This window comes from Actinia tenebrosa, unplaced genomic scaffold, assembly GCF_029948245.1.
Source record: "Actinia tenebrosa isolate PJP-AT-01 unplaced genomic scaffold, QUT_ActTen_1.0 PGA_scaffold0__85_contigs__length_37466705, whole genome shotgun sequence".
NCBI lineage: Eukaryota > Metazoa > Cnidaria > Anthozoa > Actiniaria > Actiniidae > Actinia > Actinia tenebrosa.
In genome coordinates this window covers 24500640-24523154 of record NW_028292569.1, presented here as the reverse complement: position 1 = coordinate 24523154, position 22515 = coordinate 24500640, and the positions used below count along the sequence as shown (strand labels likewise).

General features: G+C 39.5%; 2 protein-coding genes across 2 annotated transcripts in view; both read left to right on the top strand.

The window, feature by feature from the left end:
• Positions 1–14459, top strand: part of LOC116300762 (fibrillin-1) — a 71520-nt gene extending 57061 nt beyond the window's left edge. Inside the window, exons 80-102 of the mRNA XM_089025597.1 lie at positions 226–348; positions 595–717; positions 887–1012; positions 1434–1559; positions 1639–1767; positions 2525–2671; positions 3279–3344; positions 4421–4546; positions 5014–5139; positions 5323–5445; positions 5863–5982; positions 6903–7028; positions 7608–7763; positions 7863–7898; positions 8149–8277; positions 8359–8481; positions 8922–9038; positions 9588–9713; positions 10135–10260; positions 10957–11079; positions 11505–11613; positions 12013–12260; positions 12746–14459. Of these exons, the coding sequence (XP_088881723.1) occupies positions 226–348; positions 595–717; positions 887–1012; positions 1434–1559; positions 1639–1767; positions 2525–2671; positions 3279–3344; positions 4421–4546; positions 5014–5139; positions 5323–5445; positions 5863–5982; positions 6903–7028; positions 7608–7763; positions 7863–7898; positions 8149–8277; positions 8359–8481; positions 8922–9038; positions 9588–9713; positions 10135–10260; positions 10957–11079; positions 11505–11613; positions 12013–12260; positions 12746–13377 (3386 nt within the window). The 3' untranslated portion in view covers positions 13378–14459. The remainder of the gene's footprint in view (positions 1–225; positions 349–594; positions 718–886; positions 1013–1433; positions 1560–1638; positions 1768–2524; positions 2672–3278; positions 3345–4420; positions 4547–5013; positions 5140–5322; positions 5446–5862; positions 5983–6902; positions 7029–7607; positions 7764–7862; positions 7899–8148; positions 8278–8358; positions 8482–8921; positions 9039–9587; positions 9714–10134; positions 10261–10956; positions 11080–11504; positions 11614–12012; positions 12261–12745) is intronic.
• Positions 14460–21594: 7135 nt separating this feature from the next.
• LOC148913918 (uncharacterized) lies at positions 21595–22434 on the top strand. Its single transcript, XM_089037097.1, has 2 exons — positions 21595–21717; positions 21817–22434. Exons 1-2 carry the CDS (start codon positions 21672–21674, stop codon positions 22431–22433), a joined length of 663 nt encoding a protein of 220 aa, XP_088893223.1. The 5' UTR covers positions 21595–21671; the 3' UTR covers position 22434.
• Positions 22435–22515: the final 81 nt, after the last annotated feature.

The window sequence follows — 22515 nt, the reverse complement described above, 5'->3', positions numbered from 1 at the left end:
GCGGATCATGCACAGGAGATTTGGTGGCTAGCTAGCTATTCCTCTTTGGAATTAAAAAATCATAAGAAAAAAGGGCAAGGTAAAGCCTAAAAAGGTCGCTATATGATTCCTTTATAGGTAACAGAACATGCCCCCCTCTCTTAATTAAAATTATCGATCTGGATTGATCCGCCACTGGCATTTTAATTTTAAAACAATCTCTCTCTAAAATGAACTTTTTTCTAGACATGGATGAGTGTGGTACTCCTGGATACTGTGAAAACGGGAGGTGTAAAAACATGAATGGTAGCTTCATCTGCGATTGTAACAAGGGATTCCAATTGACACCAAACAAACGAACCTGTGTTGGTAGGTATATATGGCAACTAAAATGCACCCCACATCTTAGAGTATAAAAAGCGACGTCACACTTCCCCTTGTCGGGAACAAATCATGGGAACTGAGTGTTAAACTGCCTCTCTGAGACTGCGCAAAGTATTTATAGACTAATCACGATCGGTTACTGTGAAGAATAGGCCCTTTACAGTTAACGGTCACGTGTCTGTGACTTATATATTATATATGACCTATATCATGACTTATATGTAATTTCAGATCTAAACGAGTGTGTCGCTGGGAAAGATATCTGTGGCAACGGTACCTGTATCAATACTAAAGGCTCGTACCAGTGTCAGTGTCATGAAGGATTCAAGCTCGATGGCGGGGAATTCTGCCGAGGTAGGTTTGCATAGATTTATAATTATCGTCCTCTAATTGATTGATTTGAGTGACGTAAGTAGTGACGTCATAGAACTGTGGACGAGACGGGACATGAATCAATACTAAAGGCACAGTGTGTGCAATTGTTGCCATTAATGGAACTAATGAGCCTTATTGATATCTTTAGATATTGATGAGTGTATAACAGCTGAAGATATTTGTAACAATGGGCTTTGCTTCAACATTGAGGGGTCCTTCCGATGTCAATGTAACATTGGATACAAGCTCTCGTTTGATCAAAGAAACTGCGTTGGTAAGTCTGTTTGTTTGTATGACTGTGTGTCTATCTGTCTGTCATTATGTCTGACTGCCTGTTTGTATGACTGTGTGTCTATCTGTCTGTCATTATGTCTGACTGCCTGTTTGTATGACTGTCTGTATGTCTGTCATTATGTCTGAGTGCCTGTTTATATGACTGTCTGTCTATCTGTCTGTCATTATGTCTGAGTACCTGTTTGTATGACTGTGTGTCTATCTGTCTGTCATTATGTCTGACTGCCTGTTTGTATGACTGTCTGTATGTCTGTCATTATGTCTGAGTGCCTGTTTATATGACTGTCTGTCTATCTGTCTGCTGTGTATAACTGCCTGTTCGTATAACCTGTGTTTCTGTCAGTCACAACCACAGCACATCTATCATTATAATCTATTCATTTACGACCTTCTTTCTCTAGACATCAATGAATGTACCGAGATACCAAACTACTGCAAAAATGGAAGATGCACCAATACCATCGGTGGTGCCCGATGCGAGTGTCTCGCGGGATACTCGCTCAGCCCTGACGGCAGACAATGTGTGGGTAAGTTATAAATAACTACCCTGCAGATAACATTTGAATTTGGACAGTAGATGAAAAATATTTTCCTATTCCTTTCTAGATCTGAACGAATGTGACACGAATCCAAACTACTGTTTCCCAGGAGGTATTTGTGCTAACACACCGGGTAGTTATCGTTGCGCTTGTAATCAAGGTTATGTTTCTAGCGAGGACGGAACTACTTGCGTTGGTAAGTTTGCCATATAGACCTACAATCTTGGTCAAAAATGTTGAGAAATTTTTAGCTTTAATGGTACTTTTCATGAAAAACATGAAAAATTCCCCTCAAAAGACCCCCTCCCCCTTTTATTTTGCTTTGGGTTAACACTTTGATTCCACTTTCATCGGACGTCTCCACTTCCAAACAAGTTCAACTTTCTGAATAACAAGATTTTAGCCTTGTACAACAGCCTTTTTTCAAAAAAAAAGTTTTTGGCGCTCACTGCTTGAGTCCAAGGGAATGACATGTGGCCTGAAATAGGGAGGTTTTGTCTTTTTGTGCAGAACTCAGTTATATTTATGAACTAGTTATAAGTTACTGCAATGATTTACGGTGATATTGAAATCCAAGGATAGAAATATTTATTACTGGAAAAGGGTCGGAGTTAAGACATGAATTAATATAAAACAAAATGAGTCTTTATACACCGAAAGCAAATATGGCTACCAATTTGAATAACTAATGTTCTGGACTGACTAGCCTTTCATACATGTAGATGAACACGAGGCTAGTCATTCTAGAACACTGTTCTCAAACTAAATGCTGTATAAAGGCATTTGGTCTATACAGTGGCATAATAATTGTACTTCAAACGTACCAAAACTCCAAAACTTCAAGGCTTCCTCTCTTCTTCTTCGACTGCGTTTTCCAATGAATATACTGTTCTTGATAATGAAGCTAGAGTCGACCCTGACTTTGAGACTTATTTGAACCTTTCTCTCCCAAGATGTACGCGAAGATTACTGTTTCAACACCTTCAAAGAAGATAGCTGTACCGATCCACGCCTGGAGGTAGTAACCAAGTCTGCATGTTGCTGTTCTAAAGGTCAAGGATGGGGCGATCCATGTGAATTATGCCCATCGCCAAACGCTAGTAAGTTGAAGGAACCACTTACAAGTTATCTGTTGAGGACAATTAGACAGAGATTTTGATCAGAAGGTCGAAATTAATGTCCCCTGCTCCTCCATTCATTATGTTACAATTATGAAACATTTTGTGTGAGGAAGTATTCATTTAGTAGGAGGGGGAATGGGTCGGAGGAATCCAGGGGAGGGGCATATTATAATTTTCTACTCAGTCAAAAAGGGTGGTAATCAAATATTTCATTCTATAGGGGAGGGTCACTCATTTTATGCAGACAGAAGCAGGGGGGCTAAAGAGTTTACGATTCTGCTCTCTAACCCTGGCCTCGGCAAGTCATTAATATAATGGCACTTATATTAGAACATTACCCTGACCTCTCCAGCCCAATTTGTGTAACCCCCTGCCCCCTGCCCCATTCCCACCTACTCCACTAAATCTCCTGGAAGTTTATGCAGTCTGTCCAAACAAAAAATAACAAGAGGTAAACATTGCAACCAAGAGTTGTAGTCAAGCTTACAAAAAGACTTAATTTGGAGAAAAAGAGTTATGACAGAAATAACCGCTGATTATTAACTTTCCTGGATTTTTTTTTGTCGTACTTTTATTTTCGCTTCAGCTACGTTTAGCACACTGTGTCCGAAAGGTCCAGGGTTTGGCTTCAATAAAACTGGCAAGTTTGTCGGTAAGTGAAGTAGATAACTTGCTTCTCATCTTTTTGGGATAAGTGACTTAATAGGCAACTCAATACTTTATATAACTCCTCGTATAGACCCCTTGCATTGATATAATAATAATAAGATAATAATAATAATGGTTTAATCAATAGAATCCACGAGGTGGCTCTTCACTTATTGATAAACTATCTAATATACAATAACACACACACACGAGATAAATAGAGGATATTACATGGGCGCGCGGAGATACGAAATTTACCTTCGAGTGTTGAAAAGATCTCTCACAAGTGAGCGCAGCGAACGAGTGAGAGATTTTCAACACGAGAAGATAAATTTCGTATCTCCAAGCGCCCATGTAATATTCTGTTTATTATAGAATTATCAATGAAGTATGTTTTGGCTTTTTCAGGCAATTCTTTCCGTGTATTTTTGAATAGCCATCGCAATGGTGTTATTTTCACACGTGAAAATAACATGTTATTTTCACGTGTGAAGATATCAATTCTTCGAAATAGAGAAAAATAGATATTTCATTGGTAATTATATAATAAACTTACAATAATAAACTATGAAACTATGAAATAGACAAATTTTAGACAAAGATAAGAAATAAGATTGAAAATCATTGGAAATTTCTTATTGATTAATTCTAAAGCGATGCTATAATTATATATGAAAGAAAAGTATAAAATGTCAGATATTGGGGGTACGCTCCACCGCCCCCAAGCAACCGCCTCAGGTCGAGACATTCTCTATCATAGATATTCTCTACATTCTCTACAATAGGCCGTATTTTCTTATGCAAAAAAAAATTGTTTTGTACCCCAAAAAAATTCCTCTCGGGATTCAGTGCAAGGGGTCTATATTAACAAGGTTTTTTAAATAGTAGTAGAGACCTTTGCAAATTCGCTTTAGTGACCCAAAACAATGGTTCAAAGACGAGGTTGAACTTGACAAAATATAGTAAATGTATGATGACATCAAGTCTAACTCCGACTTGGAATCAATATTTCGTGGTCACTCAAGCAAATTTGCAAAAGATTATTTCTGTAGTAACAAAATCTTTCAAACTTTTTTGCAGATTTAAACGAATGTAAGATGATGCCGAATCTTTGTCGGAATGGCATGTGCATTAACAGTGATGGTAGTTTCAGATGCGTTTGTCTAATTGGTTTCAAGCTCGATGTGACAGGGCACCAGTGTATAGGTGAGTAAATACCATAAATAACAAAGCAACCTCTGGTCATGTCAAATGTTTTTTTATTCATTAATAATCAGTTGGGTTAAAGAATTTCGTCTATACGCCTTTCTTTCTTACCAAAACATTTCAAACACAGGAAATAGTGTTTCATCCTCAAAGTAGCACCCAGAAGTTGGGTTAATCAATGAGAATATCGTCTACGCCTTACTTTCTTACCAAAACATTTCAAACGTAGGAAATATTGTTTCATCCTCTAATTAACACCCAGATGTTGAATTAATTAATGAGAATCTCGTCTACGCCTTACTTTCTTACCAAAACATTTCAAACGTAGGAAATATTGTTTCATCCTCTAATTAACACCCAGATGTTGGGTTAATCAATGAGAATCTCGTCTACGCCTTACTTTCTTACCAAAACATTTCAAACACAGGAAATAGTGTTTCTATGATGTAACTATTTTATCTTTACAGATGAGAATGAGTGTGTGGAGAAGAAAGATGCATGTGGCAATGGCACTTGTACCAACACCGAGGGCTCCTATCAGTGTGTATGCAATCCGGGATTCGCACCTGGACGGCAGTCACCGAAATGTGTCGGTAAGAAACGTGTCCGTATAAGAAACAGAAGCCTTTCTCTTTTCTCTCCTTTTAGACCTTGAGCCGTTCGCCAGAAAATAGAAGAGTTTATACTAACTTATTGCAGAATGGTGGTTTTGAATGATCCCTTGACCAAAGCGATCTGAATTCTTTATGAATTGTCAAGTTTCTTCTCTTTTCCAGACGTGGACGAGTGCAAGGCCGACAGAAGTCTCTGCGCGTTCCGTTGTATTAACACACCAGGGAGCTTTAGATGTGTTTGTCCGAGAGGATTCGAGCTTGCAGGCAACGGAAGACACTGTAAAGGTAAATTACTTTACTTATTGAATACAAAAATGTCTTTGGCATGCTGAGGTTTAGTTTGCAGCAAGAGGGGGAGCTGTGGAAGGGCTGAGAGAGGGAAATGAGGGGAGAGAGACTATCAAATCAAGTCCATAGATTGAGCCGTGAGAGTAACTAGATGCGTGGTGTGAGGCGGATAAGGCTTGATGCGTGGTGTGAGGCGAATAAGGCTTAGCTTAGCTTCTAATCTCGGCGTGCATGCATACGGTTCGTATTAGTTCTCACGCGTGAATTGCAACTTAGACCTTGGACGATATTCCTTGACCACCAACACAATGCAAAATCATTCGTCTTCGGCGTTGACTATCGGTCTTATTTACTAATAAGTGGCACAAGACGTACCTTTTACTGATCGATCGAATTTGATGTTTTTCTTTACAGATGTTAATGAGTGCACACGTGATCCAAAACTATGTCCATACTTGTGTAAAAACTTCGTTGGAGGATACAAGTGTATCTGCGCGCCAGGATATGTAGGAGACGGCAGAACGAAGTGTATAGGTATGGAGAACAGAGTTACTATACTATTCCAGGGCGTGCATAGTGTAGGAGAGGGTAGGAGACGGTATAATGAAGTGTATAGGTATGGAGAAAAGAATTGACATACTATTCCACGGCAAGCATAGTGTAGGAGAAGGTAGGAGACGGCAGAATGAAGTGTATAGGTATGGAGAAGAGAATTGACATACTATTATAGGGCAGGCATAGTGTAGGAGAGGGTAGGAGACGGCAGAATGAAGTGTATAGGTATGAAGAAGAGAATTGACATACTATTATAGGGCAGCCATAGTGTAGGAGAGGATAGTGAAAGTGAAAGTGTATAGGTATGGAGAGACAGCTTGCATGGTAAAGTAGGGCAAGCATAGAAGTGTATGTAGGAGACGTAAGAATGAGGTGTATAGGTATGGAAAGACAGCTTGCATGGTAAAGTAGGGCGAGCATAGCAGGGTATGTAGGAGACGGAAGAATGAGGTGTATAGGTATGGAAAGACAGCTTGCATGGTAAAGTAGGGCAAGCATAGAAGTGTATAAAGGAGACGGAAGAATGAGGTGTATAGGTATGGAAAGACAGCTTGCATGGTAAAGTAGGGCGAGCATAGCAGGGTATGTAGGACACGGGAGTATGAGGTGTATAGGTATGGAATGACGGCAGAATGAAATACGTATGAGTATGGAGAAGACAGCTAGCATGGTAAAGTAGGGCAAGCATAGCAGTGGATGAAGGACACGGGAGAATGAAGTGTATAGGTATGGAAAGACAACTTGTGTGATAAAGTAGGACGTGCATAGTAGTGTAGGCACAAAGACAGCAAAAGAGTCTAAGAAAGATGTGATACGATAGAGTATACCTGTAATACTAAAAAGGCAACATAGTAAGATAGTGCGATGTATATACCTCACAGTAGAATTTCTCTCCCTAGACATCAATGAGTGCCAAACTCAGCCAGGATTGTGTCGTAATGGCGTCTGCCGTAACATTGGAGGAAGCTACGTGTGTGATTGTAACGTTGGATATGTGCGCTCCAAGAACGGCAAGAGATGTGAAGGTATATATATTGATTAATGCTTTATTGCTTTAACTGTAAGTCAGCCAAGCCCTGACCTAGATCATCCCAGACGTTGATTCAGGGTTCGATTTGTAAGTTAGCCATGCCCTGACCTAGATCAGCCCAAAGGTTGATTCAGGGTTTGATCTGTGAGTTAGCCATGCCATGACTTAGATCAGCCCAGAGATTATTCTAGGGTTTGATCTGTGAGTTAGCCATTCCCTGACTTTGATCAGCCCAGAGATTGTTCTAGGGTTTGATATCTGAGTTAGCCATTCCCTGACTTTGATCAGCCCAGAGGTCGTTCCAGGGTTGGCCTGACTTAGATCAGCCCAGAGGTTGTTTTGGGGTTCGATCTGTGAATTAGCCATGCCCTGACTGAGATCATCCCAGAGGTTTAACTAGGGTTTAATCTGTGAATTTACCATGCCCTGACTGAGATCATTCCAGAGGTTGTTTCAGGGTTTGATCTCTGAATTAGCCATGCCCTGACTGAGATCATCCCAGAGGTTTAATTAGGGTTCAATAGCATGCGCATGGAAGGTGTAACTGATCCTGTACTCACCCTTTCGTTTCCAGATACTCGCAAAGGATTGTGTTTTGCCTCGGTTAGCATCAACGGAGTCTGTGAAGCTGTAACCAAACAGATGATGCAGATTACAAAGGGACAATGTTGCTGTACAGCTGGCAAAGCTTGGGGAACAAGCTGTGAGATTTGTCCTTCCCAAGGAACATGTACGTAAAAACGAAATCCAGGTCATACACACTGTTAGAAACGCATCAGGAAGACTAAGGCAATAGCTGAAAATCATTTTCTTTTTACTTCTATTGCAGCGGCGTTTAGAGATCTTTGTGTTGATCCTGGAACAGGTACACAATGTTAATTTTCTTCAATAATCTCCTCTCTTCGCCTTTTTTTTCCCTCTTTGTTTATCTCATTTGTTGCTGTTGTCGTTGTTTTCTTCTTCTCCTTCTCCTTCTCCTTCTCCTTCTCCTTCTTTTTCTCCTTTATTTGCTTCATCTTTTTCTTCTTCGATGTCATATATATTGCTATTCTACCACCAAGCTAATATTCCAGATCATTTCCTTAGGAGTTTTCTTGTGGTGTTTTCTTTCGTAGTAACGGATAAAGTGTGTGAAATGGTGCCTGGATTATGCAAGAACGGCAAGTGCATGAACATCATAGGTGGCTACAGATGCATGTGTAACGTTGGCTTCAAGCTTTCTACCAATGGCCGAAGATGCGATGGTAAGGCCCATGGACTAAGTTGCTGCTGGAATATCATGGCACATATTTTGGATTTAAAACCATTCATCTTGAATTCCACAGATATTGATGAATGTCAACACACGCCGAAAGTGTGCCAATTCACCTGCAGAAACACCGTCGGCTCGTATGAATGTAGCTGTGCGATTGGCTATCGCCTTGCTGACGACAAGAAAACATGCGAAGGTAATGTTACCATGACTACCATTATAACAAAACATGTGAAGGTAATGGTACCATGACTACCATTATAACAAAACATGTGAAGGTAATGGTACCATGACTACCATTATAACAAAACATGTGAAGGTAATGGTACCATGACTACCATTATAACAAAACATGTGAAGGTAATGGTACCATGACTACCATTATAACAAAACATGTGAAGGTAATGGTACCATGACTACCATCTTAAGAAAACATTTCGCAAAGATAAAGTTACAATATGACAACGATGGGTAAGAAAGACATCGATTGATAAGAAAACATATGAAGGTAATGTTACCATAACAACGACTATTAGAAAACAGGGAGTTACCATGACTACAAGCGATGACGTCACTTAATTTCTTGTTCACGTATTTGCATTCATTAGAGACTTAATGTAGTATCTCTTTTAACAGACATTGATGAGTGCGTAGCAGGCACTCATAACTGTCAGTATCGTTGCATCAACACACGAGGAAGCTATAGATGTGACTGTCCTGTTGGCTACATGAAGAATGGAGTCACGTGTGTGGGTGAGTTAACCAATAAACGATCAGTATTTCGAGTGTTAGTGTACTAATCTTGTTTCTCGCGGGACGAGGCCGTTAGGAATGTCTTGAATATGAATGAGTGTGAGCCACTGAACTTAGAAAAAGAAATTTATGAGATCTCCCCAGAAAAAAGTTGTGAGTAAGATAAATGCTAAAAAAAGAGAATTTCGATGTTTTATTTCCACGAAGTGGTTCTTCTTCCACTGAACTCCGATGGAAAAATAGAATTTGATTTTTTGCGAAGGGAGGACAACCGTAGAAACCATAGGAAAAACCCCTCGAAACACAGGAGAAAACTAACTAACAACTCTATATGATTAGGGTGATTCACCACGTAGGGGATTTAGTGTTCTTTTGTAAATTACCTACCTTTGGCAAATCTTCAAATAAATAACTACATAAACATGCTTCTCTTAACCGACAGAATTCATATATAAAGTACCTACCTTCCAATTTGAGACGCATTGATTCTTCAGGTAATGATCATGAACGCAGACCACCAATGTGATGATGTTTCTTGATTTCTTTCAGACAAGGACGAGTGCATGATGACCCCGAACCTCTGTGGACAAGGAAAATGTGTGAACACTCCTGGTAGTTACCGCTGTACATGTAACGAAGGCTTTACATTCGACCCCAAGACAATGACGTGCACTGGTAAGTGTACATCAAATATTTGGCCCAATTGCTTTTACTACGCAACAATAATATCTAAACGTCATTTTCGATCAAGTGTAGAATAAGGCTTAATTGGTTTGAAAAGTGTCTTCCGAGTCCAAAATCCCAGGAGTTTTCCAAAGATTTTTCACGATTTTTTTCTTCCAAAATTATTGAACATTCTTATTTTGCAGGTGGAAAATTTTTTTGTTTCGCAACTTTGAATTTATTTTAATGGCCAATATCGATGGTCACTCTGAATACCAGCTTTTAGCTGAATAGGCCAACCTGTTTAAATAAAGGTTACATAACCATAACCATATCTTTACCTCAGTTGCATGAGTGACGTCAAAAAATTAAAGAATGCTCAATTTTAGTAACAATTGGTTCCTTCTGATCTCTTGATCTGCAATTATTTCAGACAAGGACGAGTGCAAAACCCAACAGCCTCAGTACTGTCAGTCTGGCTGCATCAATCTGGTCGGAAGCTTCAGATGCAGCTGTCAGGTTGGGTTTGTTCAGGACGCATACTGGAATCAATGCGTTGGTAAGTGAGAGAAAGGGGATATCCTAAGTATACGGATCGACAGGGCAGAAAAACGGTTTTACGTATTTAAACTCAATACTTTGTAAACACGTTCTTTTGGAGCCAAATAGCAAAATATCAAATGCGACAAAAATTTATTGAATGCGTATTTGACATATAAAGCCGTGTACTTTGGGCTAGGTGATATTTTGATCAGCAAAAAAACTGACATTTTCGTGAATACTAATAAGTAGCCTTTAATCTAATTCGACAAAATTTCGTCACAAGTTTCGAGCAGCAGTGACACAAAAGAAATGCTAAAAAATTTGGAGTATTAAACTCAGTTAAATTTAAAAATCGTGAAAGTAGCGGGCTTGTCGTTTTTCTGCCCTGTCATACGGACCTTATCTGACCTTATCCGGCTATCATTTCTGAGTTTGATAAACAGGATGCATCGTGGTCTAGCTAGACTATAATGCAACATGAAAACCGATGGCAGTAGATTGATAATATTCAGTTGACCTTTATAAAAGACTTATTCAATTAGGTTTGCACTGAAAAGTGCCTTCAGCTACGATTCACGAGGTTTGATAATATTTTCGAACAAGTTTTACGAAATAAGAGTTTCACCGTCAGAGATTCATTCCCTGAGTAACTGATCTTTGCTTAGCCTATTTCTTATCAAGCTGCGATGTTGTTTATTGTTCTGTCCAACAGATCAGAATGAGTGCAGTAGCTATGGACGCTGTGGGGCAGCTCGTTGTATCAACACTCTGGGTAGCTTCTACTGTGGCTGTAATCAAGGCTATGTGTTGGGTCAAGGTGGACAAGCATGTCAAGGTACGACCATGCTTACATGCATACACTTATCAAGTTCCCCAAGAGGGAGCCATTGAACTTTCCACTCAAGACAGGAAATACGTCAATGGACTACTTCAACTATACGGCGGCCATCTTGCCAGTGGGCAAAACAAAACAAAGATGACGAAAAATATTTAGAGTTTCGAGTTTGTCTTTTATGGGTAAAGGTGATCGATGTGGCGTCTTAATTCATCTTTTGTTGTATTCTCTTGTGGTGAGCCGTTAATATCAATCGACGTCATTACTGTAACAAAGCTTTATTTACCCCTGGATATCCCATGATGCCTTGCAATCCACGATGGCCGCCGTAACATCGAAGTGGTCCATTGAAACCCAGCAATATGACAAGGTTTTATTGACAGCCAATCTCATTAACTCCAAATAAAGTATTGTTTTATCACCAGACGTAAATGAGTGCTTAACGGGTCAGAATCCTTGTAGCTACGGCTGTAACAACAAAAGAGGTGGATTCAGCTGCTCGTGCCCGCAAAACTTCTACCCCATCGGTGGAGGGTAAGTCTGCTTTTTTCCTCTCGTAAGATTGGCACTATGTGGACTAATGGGTGAACTCGCTTTGTGATATCTCAAATCCTTTATTTGTATTTTATTGTAGAAGTTAATAAAAATAGTATTCCATATTTAATTTGTCGTTTAGCGTCTCGGTGATTTTTAGTTCAAACCCTTGGTCTAGAGTTTCATTAAGGATTGGAGGATCGAAGGGGATCGGAGAATGCTCCCATAAACTCCGAAATTCTCAGGCTTAAACTACTATCAATAGCTTAGTAATTAGCCAAATGTTCACTTGGTCCCAAGGATTCTCCAGCAGTTCATGAACTTCTCCTATTATTTCAAAAATTAATGAGAACCCTACAGTCTGTCTGTTTTGGAATTAATCATATTTTTGGTTCATAGACACTGTTTATCACCATACGGAGAGGCATGCTATGAATGCGCACTGGCAAAGGGCGAGACAATTCCTACCGGAGGTGTTCCTCTGGTAGAGAGCACCGACGCGACACAAGCTCCTTCCACGCCGCCCCCGGCTGCTGATAGCTACAGTAGACAGAGGTTGTTTGCAGACCAGGCAAGACGGAACATAAATCAGCCTCCTTATCGACCTCAGAACCAGTACCAACACCCTTATCGACAGCAGCAAACAGGTATGTTTGGAGCACATTTCGCATTGATATTGTGAATAACGGCACGGTTACTGTATGGAATTTAAGGAAATTTATGGTGAGTTAGGCTTAGCGCGCAAAGCTAGTGCGGTCTTGTTTTTTAGTTGCGCGGGAAACGCACGGTATGGCGTATACCACGTGCATGCGTGTAGTGCGCCTTCTCCAACATGTCGTATCCAAGGAATGACTTTCCAACGTTTCCATACGAATCATTTAACCACAACGATTTAAGGCATTTATGGGAAAATAAAGAACGGGCCATGCGGCTACGAATTTGTTGTATTTTCCCTACTCATTCGAACTCCGCGCACAGTCAATGTCTCATTTGCCCTACAATAAATTTGTTTTACGCAGCCGCACGAAATATGTCCTATACCTTTTAACTATACTTGGCCCAGATTTCAAAGTTTTAACAGTAGCGGCAAACATTTGATGAAGATTAAACTGGATCTTTTGTGAATCTTTAGGTCAATATGGTGGATTCCAGCAGCAGCAGCAGCAGCAGCAGCGACCGCTACAGAACCAGTACTATAACCAACAACCGCGACAACCACAACAACAATACCGACAACCCTATAGACAACCCTATAGACAACCCTATCAACAACCTTATCAACAACCCTATGGTCGAACCTACCCTCAGGGTCCTAGTGGCTACTCGTACCGTTACTCGTCCTCTCAATCCACGTACACGACTGCCGGAGGACGTCGAAAACGTTCGCTGCACCGAATCAAAAGAATAGGGCTCAAATACAACATGACATCGGGTGACATAATCCTCAAGCTCGTGCCTGTGTTGAGATCGCTTAATGGTACGATGGAATATATGATAGAGAAAGCTAATCGTTCGCTGTTTAAAGTTGAGCACAATGCTGGGACCATGATCCTGCGAGCTAGACCTGGCCTGAAAGTTGGGCAGATGCACAAGGTTTGGCTTAAGCCAAAATCCTTGAAGCAACCACGAAGAACCAACTCCAACGAGAAGAAGAACGCGAAAGAAAAGCCAAGCCACACAGAGCGCGTAAAGAAAGCGGCGCGTGTCGTAGGTATGAGAGAAGCCATGAGATTTTTACTTCATCTACAAATTGAAGTCGTTTGAAAACTGGGACAAAACGATGGAGAAACTTTGGATTTTTTTTAGCTATAAGATTGGTAATAGATCGGTCAGTACGCACGGCTCTTATTAGAATGATAGTCTGTCAAATGTAGCTAAAACAAATGTTCAAAGGTCAATGAATTTCATTAGAAAATTATTTAGTTAGATACCGTTATGTCCCGGCGCTATCAATCGAACGTGAATTCGAACGATCGATTCCATCGAATCCAATCGAATCCAGTCGAATGATTGGATTCGACTGCATTCGGCAATCAAATGAAATCGAATTAAAAAAAAAAGTTGTGGCCAATCGAACACAATCGAACATTCGATTACGTTCGATTAAAATCGAATACAATCGAATTCACCTTTTTTTAATTCGATAAGTCGTTTGACTACCGAATGCAATCGAATACAATCATTGGATTTCCGAATCATTCTATTGATTACGCCGGGCAAAGGGAAGTCGACAAATAGGAGTTTTATAATTAAAATAATAAGCAGGAAAGTAAAAGACGTCCGATCTCTAAGCTCCAAGCATCAGTCCTTATTTCATTAAAATTATTTCCTCGTAATTTACTCTAGCTCAAATAGATTTTCTTAGATACACCAAACCGACAGCCGACTCGATATCGATCGAAACCTATAACAATAGATTACACGTCGGTATATATTTCTTCGATTTGCAGTTGTCATATAGAGGCTTTGCACCCTCACGTGATGGCAGCCATGACAGGAGGCAGGAACAATTGAGTCTAGTCTAATCTGATTTACATTAGAAAGAATTCAGTTTCCCAGGGGAAAACGACTCTATTGTCATGCCTCCTGTCATGGCTGCCATCACGTTATGGCGCAAAGCCTCTATGGATGCTTGGCAATAAACTTAAACGATATATAAAATAGGGTGCGAGGGATTCATCCAGAATTCTTTTCGAGGGCATGATAAACAAGAAACCGTTTATTGGTTTTTAATATGAATTGTCGCGACAGTATAAATTTATAGGATCTTAAATATTTGTAAAAAACAACAGTTAAGAGTAAGAACGCTCAACTCATTTAGCCTATTAAATAATTTTGATGTAAAATTGCTTTTTTTTTTTGTTTTGTTTTGTTTTGTTTTGTTTTTTTTTTTTGGGGGGGGGGGGGGGGTTGGTTTTTTTTTGTTTGTTTTTTATTTTTTTGTTTGTTTGTTTTGTTTTTTGTTTGTTTTGTTTTGTTTTGTTTTGTTTTGTTTTTTTTTGTTTTGTTTTTTTTGTTTTTTTTTCTTACTTCTCTTTTCTCTTCTCTTCCCTTCCCTTCCCTTCCCTTCCCTTCCCTTCCCTTCCCTTCCCTTCCCTTCCCTTCCTTCTCTTCTCTTCTCTTCTCTTCTCTTCTCTTCTCTTCTCTTCTCTTCTCTTCTCTTCTCTTCTCTTCTCTTCTCTTCTCTTCTCTTCTCTTCTCTTCTCTTCTCTTCTCTTCTCTTCTCTTCTCTTCTCTCTCATCCCATCCCCTTCCTTGTCTTTCCTTGACGTTAATCTCTACATTTTTACCGTTAACACTAATTATAAAATCCTAATATTACCGTTTTCTTTTTCGTTTCCCTTTTTTTTTTTCGCTTTCTTTTCATTTCTTCCTTTCTATTTCATAAAAGTTCTTAATAAACTTACTTATTTAAAATAATCCTACAATGACAGCCCGTAAAGCCATCCACCTAAAATTAAGTATTGCAAAGCGCATTGAGACGTATGTTTGATTTAAAAAACGCTACACCTTTGAATTTTAGACATCTTTCGACGGAAACAGACGTTTGTCTAATGCGCTATATAAGAACTTCTCATCATTACTTCAACGATGTTTTTAACTTCGAATTCAAGCCAATTCACAACCATTTTGCTTGAATAATGTTTTTAACTTCGAGTATCCTGCACAAAAGTCATGACGCAACTGTTCAAACAATTAAGAATTTCCCCCTTATTGTCTTGAACCATTTTTCCGGGAGAAAAATACAAAATAACACTGTCTCTTTACTCAAATACTTGACTTCAATAGCTCACCCCATCTTCGATGGATGTATAGCTCAAAGCATCCATTGCTTTGAAAAAAAATATGAAAAAATGTATTCTGGAGACAACTTTAAGATTTTATGTGCCTATGCATGATCTTGTGATTACAAAAGAACGCTAGAGAACGCTTTTCACCATTATTTGTACAATAATGAGTGCACCTGGCAGATATGATGATTAGGAATGGGATCGTTTTTATGAGCACGCTTCAATTTTTTAACAGTACAAGTGCAAAGTTCTTCCAAGCATGGAATCTCCGACTTTTTCTGCTCTCAATTCGCAAAACATTTCTCAAGGTTTTCGCTACAATTCAACGACTAACCAAGAAGGTTTCAACGAGTTAACGCTGATTCAAGCCTTAACTAGGAAACCAGTAAACTTGGCAAGCGCCGTGTTTCTGTTTTTACTAACTATCTTCAGTATCGTTGGAAATGCTCTGGTTTGTCGTACTATTTTCGTGACCAGAAGACTTCACAATCCTGGTTATTACTTCGTAGCGAATCTGGCAGTGGCAGATTTTCTCGTGGGTATTTTTCCTCTTCCTTTGACACTTCTTGGGTATATCACGTATCAAATGAAAGGTAAGATTACTGTGCGTCTGCTATCAACGCCGAAAAAATGCAAAGAAAAACAAGTGTTTTCCCCCCCTTTTAAATACTGAATTAAAATAATTAGTTTTTTAAAAAGTGTCTAGTAATTATTCTCATTAGAACTTATGGCATCTCAGCTACAAACAAAAATCATATTTGCTTTTATTTTTTTGTGGGCAATGGTTATTTATTTTATCAAGATATTTCCTCCAGATCATTATTAATAACTTTTCAAGAAATACAGGCGTGGAGATTTCTCGTATACGATACGATCGATACTGTACGGTGTCCCGTATAAAGGGAATGCAGCAAGTAAGACGGGCGGGTTGCTGCAAATCAAAGAAAAGAGTTGCTGTGCGTTAGACGAGTTGCTGCACTTTAGGTTGTACCACAATTGTGAATTTTCTCGATTTCTGATTGGTCTAGAGCCGGGGGGTAAATAAGGAGATCGTACCAATAAATTACATCCGCAAATCAAGAATCGCTCGAGCAATGAGCCAGCGCACGCGCTCGAAATCGTTTCTCTTTCAAACATCCACCTGGATTTTGGATACGCTTCGTGAGTCCAAAACATTTTGACGGCTAGATGACGAACAGAGGACATAGTACGGAAAGCCTTAGAAAAAAATGGTTGACGAATTGCTGCAAATAAGAAACGAGTTGCGGAATGTTAGACGGGCTGGTTCATGTCAAAGATTAGATTGGAATTGATTTCTAGAGAAGCTTGACGTGTTTGTCTTTCCTCGGCACAGAATTACAAAAATTGCTTCGAAAAATTACTCATGATTACAGACTGCAGGTCATTGATTCGATTCCCGGCAGTTTTAAATTTTGAGCGATTTCTCAGCTAAAACGGGTCGTAATCGATTTAGAGTTAAGGGGGGGGGGGGGGGGAGCTTTTTTAAGTAGACATAAGTTTCTGGTCACCCATCCAGACACTAACATCGCTCAACCGGACTTGACTCAGTGTCATGGAAGCGCAAGTTTTTTCCACTGGACCACGGTTCGAGGTGTATCAGCATAACAATAGTCGAGAAAACAATGCGCCGGATAGACTAGACTTTTTAACATTAAATTTTCAACCGATTCCGTGCGTGGCAGAGATGCAAGGGATTAGCCGATATGGTCTGGGGGCCGGCTGGTCTCTCCCCTGATGCTTCGGCTAGAACATTTTCTTAATTCGTACACCCAAGGGCAGAAGGATTTAATCGCCGTCAGGTCCGAAGTCCATACGACGCCTCAGCTCTGCGGATGTCTCGGAGGTATGGCAAAGTGGAGTCGTTTTTTTTAAATTTCTGTCTGTGGTATCCAGATAAAAACTTTTTTAATTGCACATTATTGTCAATTTTGCAATATCTTTTCATAGAGTGACTATACCCAATTACTTTTTGCTCATATTCACGCGTTTCTGTTTGCAGCAACTCGTCAAACATGCAGCAACTCGTTTCTTATTTGTAGCAATTCAACTGGTTTTCATTATTTTCTTCGCAGGCAGATGGATATTTGGAATGGCTTTATGCGATGCCAAAATCCTAGCAACAATTTGGTTCTGCTCTGCTTCTATTTTTAGCCTTTGTGGAGTCACGTGGGATCGTTACGTAGCCGTGACGTCACCCCTTCGATACACTACTCGCATGACGAACAGGCGCGCAAATTGTATAATCGTCACAATCTGGGTGATGTCATTTGTCTTCGGGATTTTCAACTCGTACGGGATCAAAACCTTTCCAGGGCGTGTTATCTGTGAAATTCATAGAATTTCGATTATTTACAGTGCGTTGGACTTGATTTTTTTGTGGCTTCTGCCGATAACGTTTATCGTCTATGTCAACGGTAAGATCTGGAAAGCTGCTTCGAGGCATACGAGACGCATTCAAGCACAAATTCCTGTTGAATCTCTTAGGCATAATCTTAACTTTCAAGATTTGCCAAATGATGTCACCAATGACGCAGAAACACAAGAAACTCATCCATCACAGTCGACTATCAATAGCACAAGATTCAATGGTAAAATAACAAGAAGAAACTATAGCATCCCCTTCACATTCCCACGGGACAAAAGAACGAGGAATTTTGGTCTAAAAAAAGAAATCAAGACTTTTCGTACCTTTCTTATTGTGATTGGTTGTTTTTTCTTCACTTGGACGCCATTTTTCCTCATTTTTATGGTCGAATTTTTCACCGCGATTCCATCATATATTACGTTTATAATTGGACTGTCAACGTTTTTAAACAGTGCATACAATCCTTTGATCTATGGAATTTTTAACAAGGATTTTAGACAAGCTCTCTATGATAGCTTTAAGAAAAGGTCTCGAGCAAGTAGACGAATCAATCATGGATGGACGAAAAATGTGCAGGTCTCCCCCGAAGGTCAAACCGTTCCACCACCCCAACCCCACCCCCTTGAAATTTGTGCTCACGTGGACCCTAATACTCTACATTTCTGATATCATCTGATTTATACGAATATAAAATTAATCGTTAGTCGTCCATGGATGGAAGATGGAAGAAAAAATGCGGGCCTTTCCCGACGGTCAAACAGTGCATACAATCCTTTATGTGTTAACACCTTGGGTGTTAATACCTTGTACCTTAGGGTAAATCTTTAAATAAAATAATAAACAAATAGAATAAAATAAACCGTTCCACCACCCCACCCCCACCCCCCACCCCCACCCCCACCCCCACCGGTCTTTCCGGGTTTACTTGTTGTCATATTATGGCTATATAAAGTGTTCTTTCCGAGTCATTATATTGTAAATGTATGGAAAAGGCTAGCTGAAAAACACTTCCACCTGCCTCCTTACAGTGCTTCACAATGACACGCGCGAAAACGTAAAATTTGTCAATCGTGACAAAACAGTTTTTGCGGGTAGATGGCAATCAATGTGTTTCCATGATAGTCGATCGGAAAGCACGAACTTTTTAAAGGCACGGTCATGTAGAACGTTTTTGAAACGCCTTAATTGACATCGTTACAGTATACATTTAATAATTTAAACATGTGAGCCTTGAACGTTGTGTGCATAGAATATTGAATGTATTGGTAGTGCGTGTGAGCGAAAAGTGTCCGCAATTAATGCGAAAGCGCTAGAACGACTAGACACTTGGATAAAAGTGATTTTATCTACCCAAACGCACGACCATGCAGCTTTGTCGCGACATCAAATTAAACGATTTCTCGATAGTAAATAGGAAGTACATTAACTCCAAACATTGTTTTTTAAATATATACTGTAACGATTTAAATAAAAACTGTCTTATTAATAATAAAAGCTGTCTTATTAATACTATTAAAAATGCTGCACTGTAATTTAGCACATTAACAAATTAATTCCCTTTTATTTTGAGAATCATTATTCATGAAAAGTACTACTTCATAATTTATGAAAGAAGTCGTGTAATAACTGCATTATCCTCTCAGCCCTTTTAAATTATGTTGGGTTCGACGATTGGCGGCTTTTGGCTTGTATACGACTTTTGTTGTCAATAGAGTAGAGTCATACAAATATCCCTAACCCTAACCCTATGGATCAAAAAGTTTAAAACTATTACTGATGACCCCCTCCCCTCCTCTGAAGGTCCAGCCCTCCCCAACCCCCCCCCCCCCCCCCAACCAAATAAAAACGTACCTTTTCCATATTTTATACATTTATAGATTAGAGCGCAAACAATTAATCCGTGAAACACGAATTACTAAATAGTACAAAATAGTGCTAATTAAACAATAGAAAACAATGGAATTTGCATGAAATTGTGCTATTTAGTATTACTAAAGTTTCACGGTTATATTGTTTGCACTCTAAGATATCACCTAATTATTTAGTCTGTTGCCTTAAAGTGCAAATAAACCCTTCGACAATACTTTCAGTACTGATTCTACATGAAGTAAATAGTTGAATGGTAAAATATATCTTCATTTGAGTGATGCGTTTCTAAGTTATGAAGGTTTATTTAGCAATTATTCGCCAAAGGCGAAGTGAATATCGGGGAATATTTACAGAGATGTGAGTTTTCGAGCGGCGAGGTAAATATTCTCCATATTCACTGAGCCTGAGGCGAATAATTGTTTTAGCATATACCTACTTGTGTACAGAGTAGAACGTTTTCCAACAACCGGGGTTAAAAATTCTAATGAGTTTGCTAATATGCTAATGATCTACGTACCGTACTGCCAGCTAAATTATACCGAAATAATCTGCGTGAAGAGGTTTTAACCTTAAAATGCTAGTCTTATTGCACTTTCTGTGAACTTGTCATAATTTCTAGGAATGTAAACGAACTCAACGTTCTAAATTTATTAAAAACTCAACAAGTGTTACAAGACTTTATGTTTTTTATTCAACATCAACGTTTGTATCTGAAAAAATGCAAACGAGTGGACTAACCTAGCATGGAAATTTGCTTTACACAGAAATACCTTTTTAGTTTGTTATAAATGTTCAAATAAGCGTACTCGACGTTCAGCAAAAAATGACGCAAGCTCCACACACTGGAAGAAGCCATCTAGGATGTCTCCATAACTGTGATATGGCTTTGTACACTTTTATTTCTTTAAATACATGCTCCACCTTGATTCGTCATCGTGACAGACACTTGTTAAAGCGCCTTGCCCGCCTTCTTTCCCTGGGGTTCAGCAAATGCATTTGATTTGCTCTTACGGCCGTCAGCAATGGTCCACCATCAGGATAAGCCTTGTCCGCTAGAAGTTTTGCTCCTAGTGATAGGTCCAGAGGCTGTCCTGGTTCAATGCGGGCCATCAGCCTGTAAGATGTCGCATCGTGTGTACTACCAAGAAACCCGGCTTGAACATATCTCAAGTGTCCAAGGTTATCAATGATAAGTTGGGTGTTGAAAGAGTGGTAGTGACGGTGCCCACTATAGAACGATCTCTGGGGCTCTGTTATGGGTCGGTATATCTCATGCGGGGTTGCGTCTATAGCGCCCACTGCGTTTGGGAATTCTGGCCAATTTCCCCTGATGTTGGCCCATTCATTTACATTTAACCAGCGAATTTGATTTTGGAAATACCTCCACATCTCTGGTATGACTCTGTATATAATTCGCACAACAGTTGATGGGTCTGTATCGAACCACAGAGCTAGACTTTCCACATGCAGATATTTGCATAGCCACATTAAAGCTAATAGAACTTGATTCGTGATGTTGAGTTGTGAGCGTCCTAGTCGTTGACGTGGTAATCCATCCCTTGTTAAACGGAATAGAGCTGGAGAAACATCTGCTACTAGCTGCAGAAATGACTGTGGGGTTTCACCTGTATTTCTCCAAAACAACCATGGCTGTCTTTGTATTAGAGAGAACACATCCCTGCCACGGAAGCCTGTAAGAAGACGTCTATTTAACGGCACGTTTGGTATATTTATCGGAGACTGGGAAGCAAACAGGAGTATCAAAATTGCTAGTATTTGCAAAAGCAGGACACGTATATCCTGAATCTGCATCTCAAGTTCACAGTAGCTACCAGTCAAACTTCTATTTTTTGAATAATTAAAATCGAAGCGTGCAACTAACACCGTTTTTGTAATTAGTCCAGGCTGTTTAGAGTTTTGCACTTCGGAATTTTCTGAGCATTCAGTGCCCATCGAGTGACAATTGAGTTTAGCTAGTTTACTTGATTATTTCTGATAAACGTTTTGTCAAGATGTCACAAAAAGATTCTCCAATACCGGGAAATTCGCATGGGTTAGGTAAGTAAACCATTCTTAAAAAGCCCATTTCTGGACTTTTGCGACAAATTAATTTTATTATCGTTTTCAACTTATGGTTTGTAATTTTAATTGTGATAGGATCACTACCAAAGCGTGCTAATGTTGGTGAAAAGGAAATTGAATTTATTTCTAAATGCTACAACGAATGTAATAGCAAAGAGTGGCCTGAAATCCTACAGTACTGCAAAAAAAGAATCCTAGAGGCACAACTCCCTCATCATGTTGTGGCACTCTATCTGGAGAGCCCACTGGCAAGTCGACTGATAACCAGAATGAAGAACATTTTAAAGAAAATGTTGGCTTCCCCGACTGAACCAATAGACTCCATGAAGTATGCAGAGAAGAAAACGCCTTCCCAGAGAAGACAGGCAGTGAAGGACAAATTAGAGGGAGAGTATGTTGCGTCATCATCATGCGAGAGCGAGTTTGATGAAAAAGATGACTGCTTTGCCGGTACGAACAAGGTATCTAAAAAGAGGAAGGTTGACAATGCAGCAGAAACCCAAGCTGCACATAAGAAAATGTGCGAAAAGGCTTTGGAAACGATGAGTAAAGTAGATGCCGTTTTAGGCAAGGTGGACAAATATCTAGATAAGAATAACCAAGCTATTAAAAAATGGATTCAAATCTTCAGTCTCGACTGTTATAGCGAGCTGGTATATCGTCACTTCTACTCAAAGATTTGTAATTTATAAACGTTGCTGTTGAATAAAACTTCTATAAAAATCTTGTAACAATTTTAGTGAGTTTTTAGAGAAGTAAACTCGTTGCTGCTGG

Excerpts from the sequence above, each read along its gene's own strand:
- LOC148913918 (XM_089037097.1), top strand. The coding sequence starts at position 21,672 with ATGTCACAAAAAGATTCTCCAATACCGGGAAATTCGCATGGGTTAG. Across the intron at positions 21,718-21,816 it reads GGGAAATTCGCATGGGTTAG|GATCACTACCAAAGCGTGCT; the intron begins GTAAGTAAACCA and ends TAATTGTGATAG.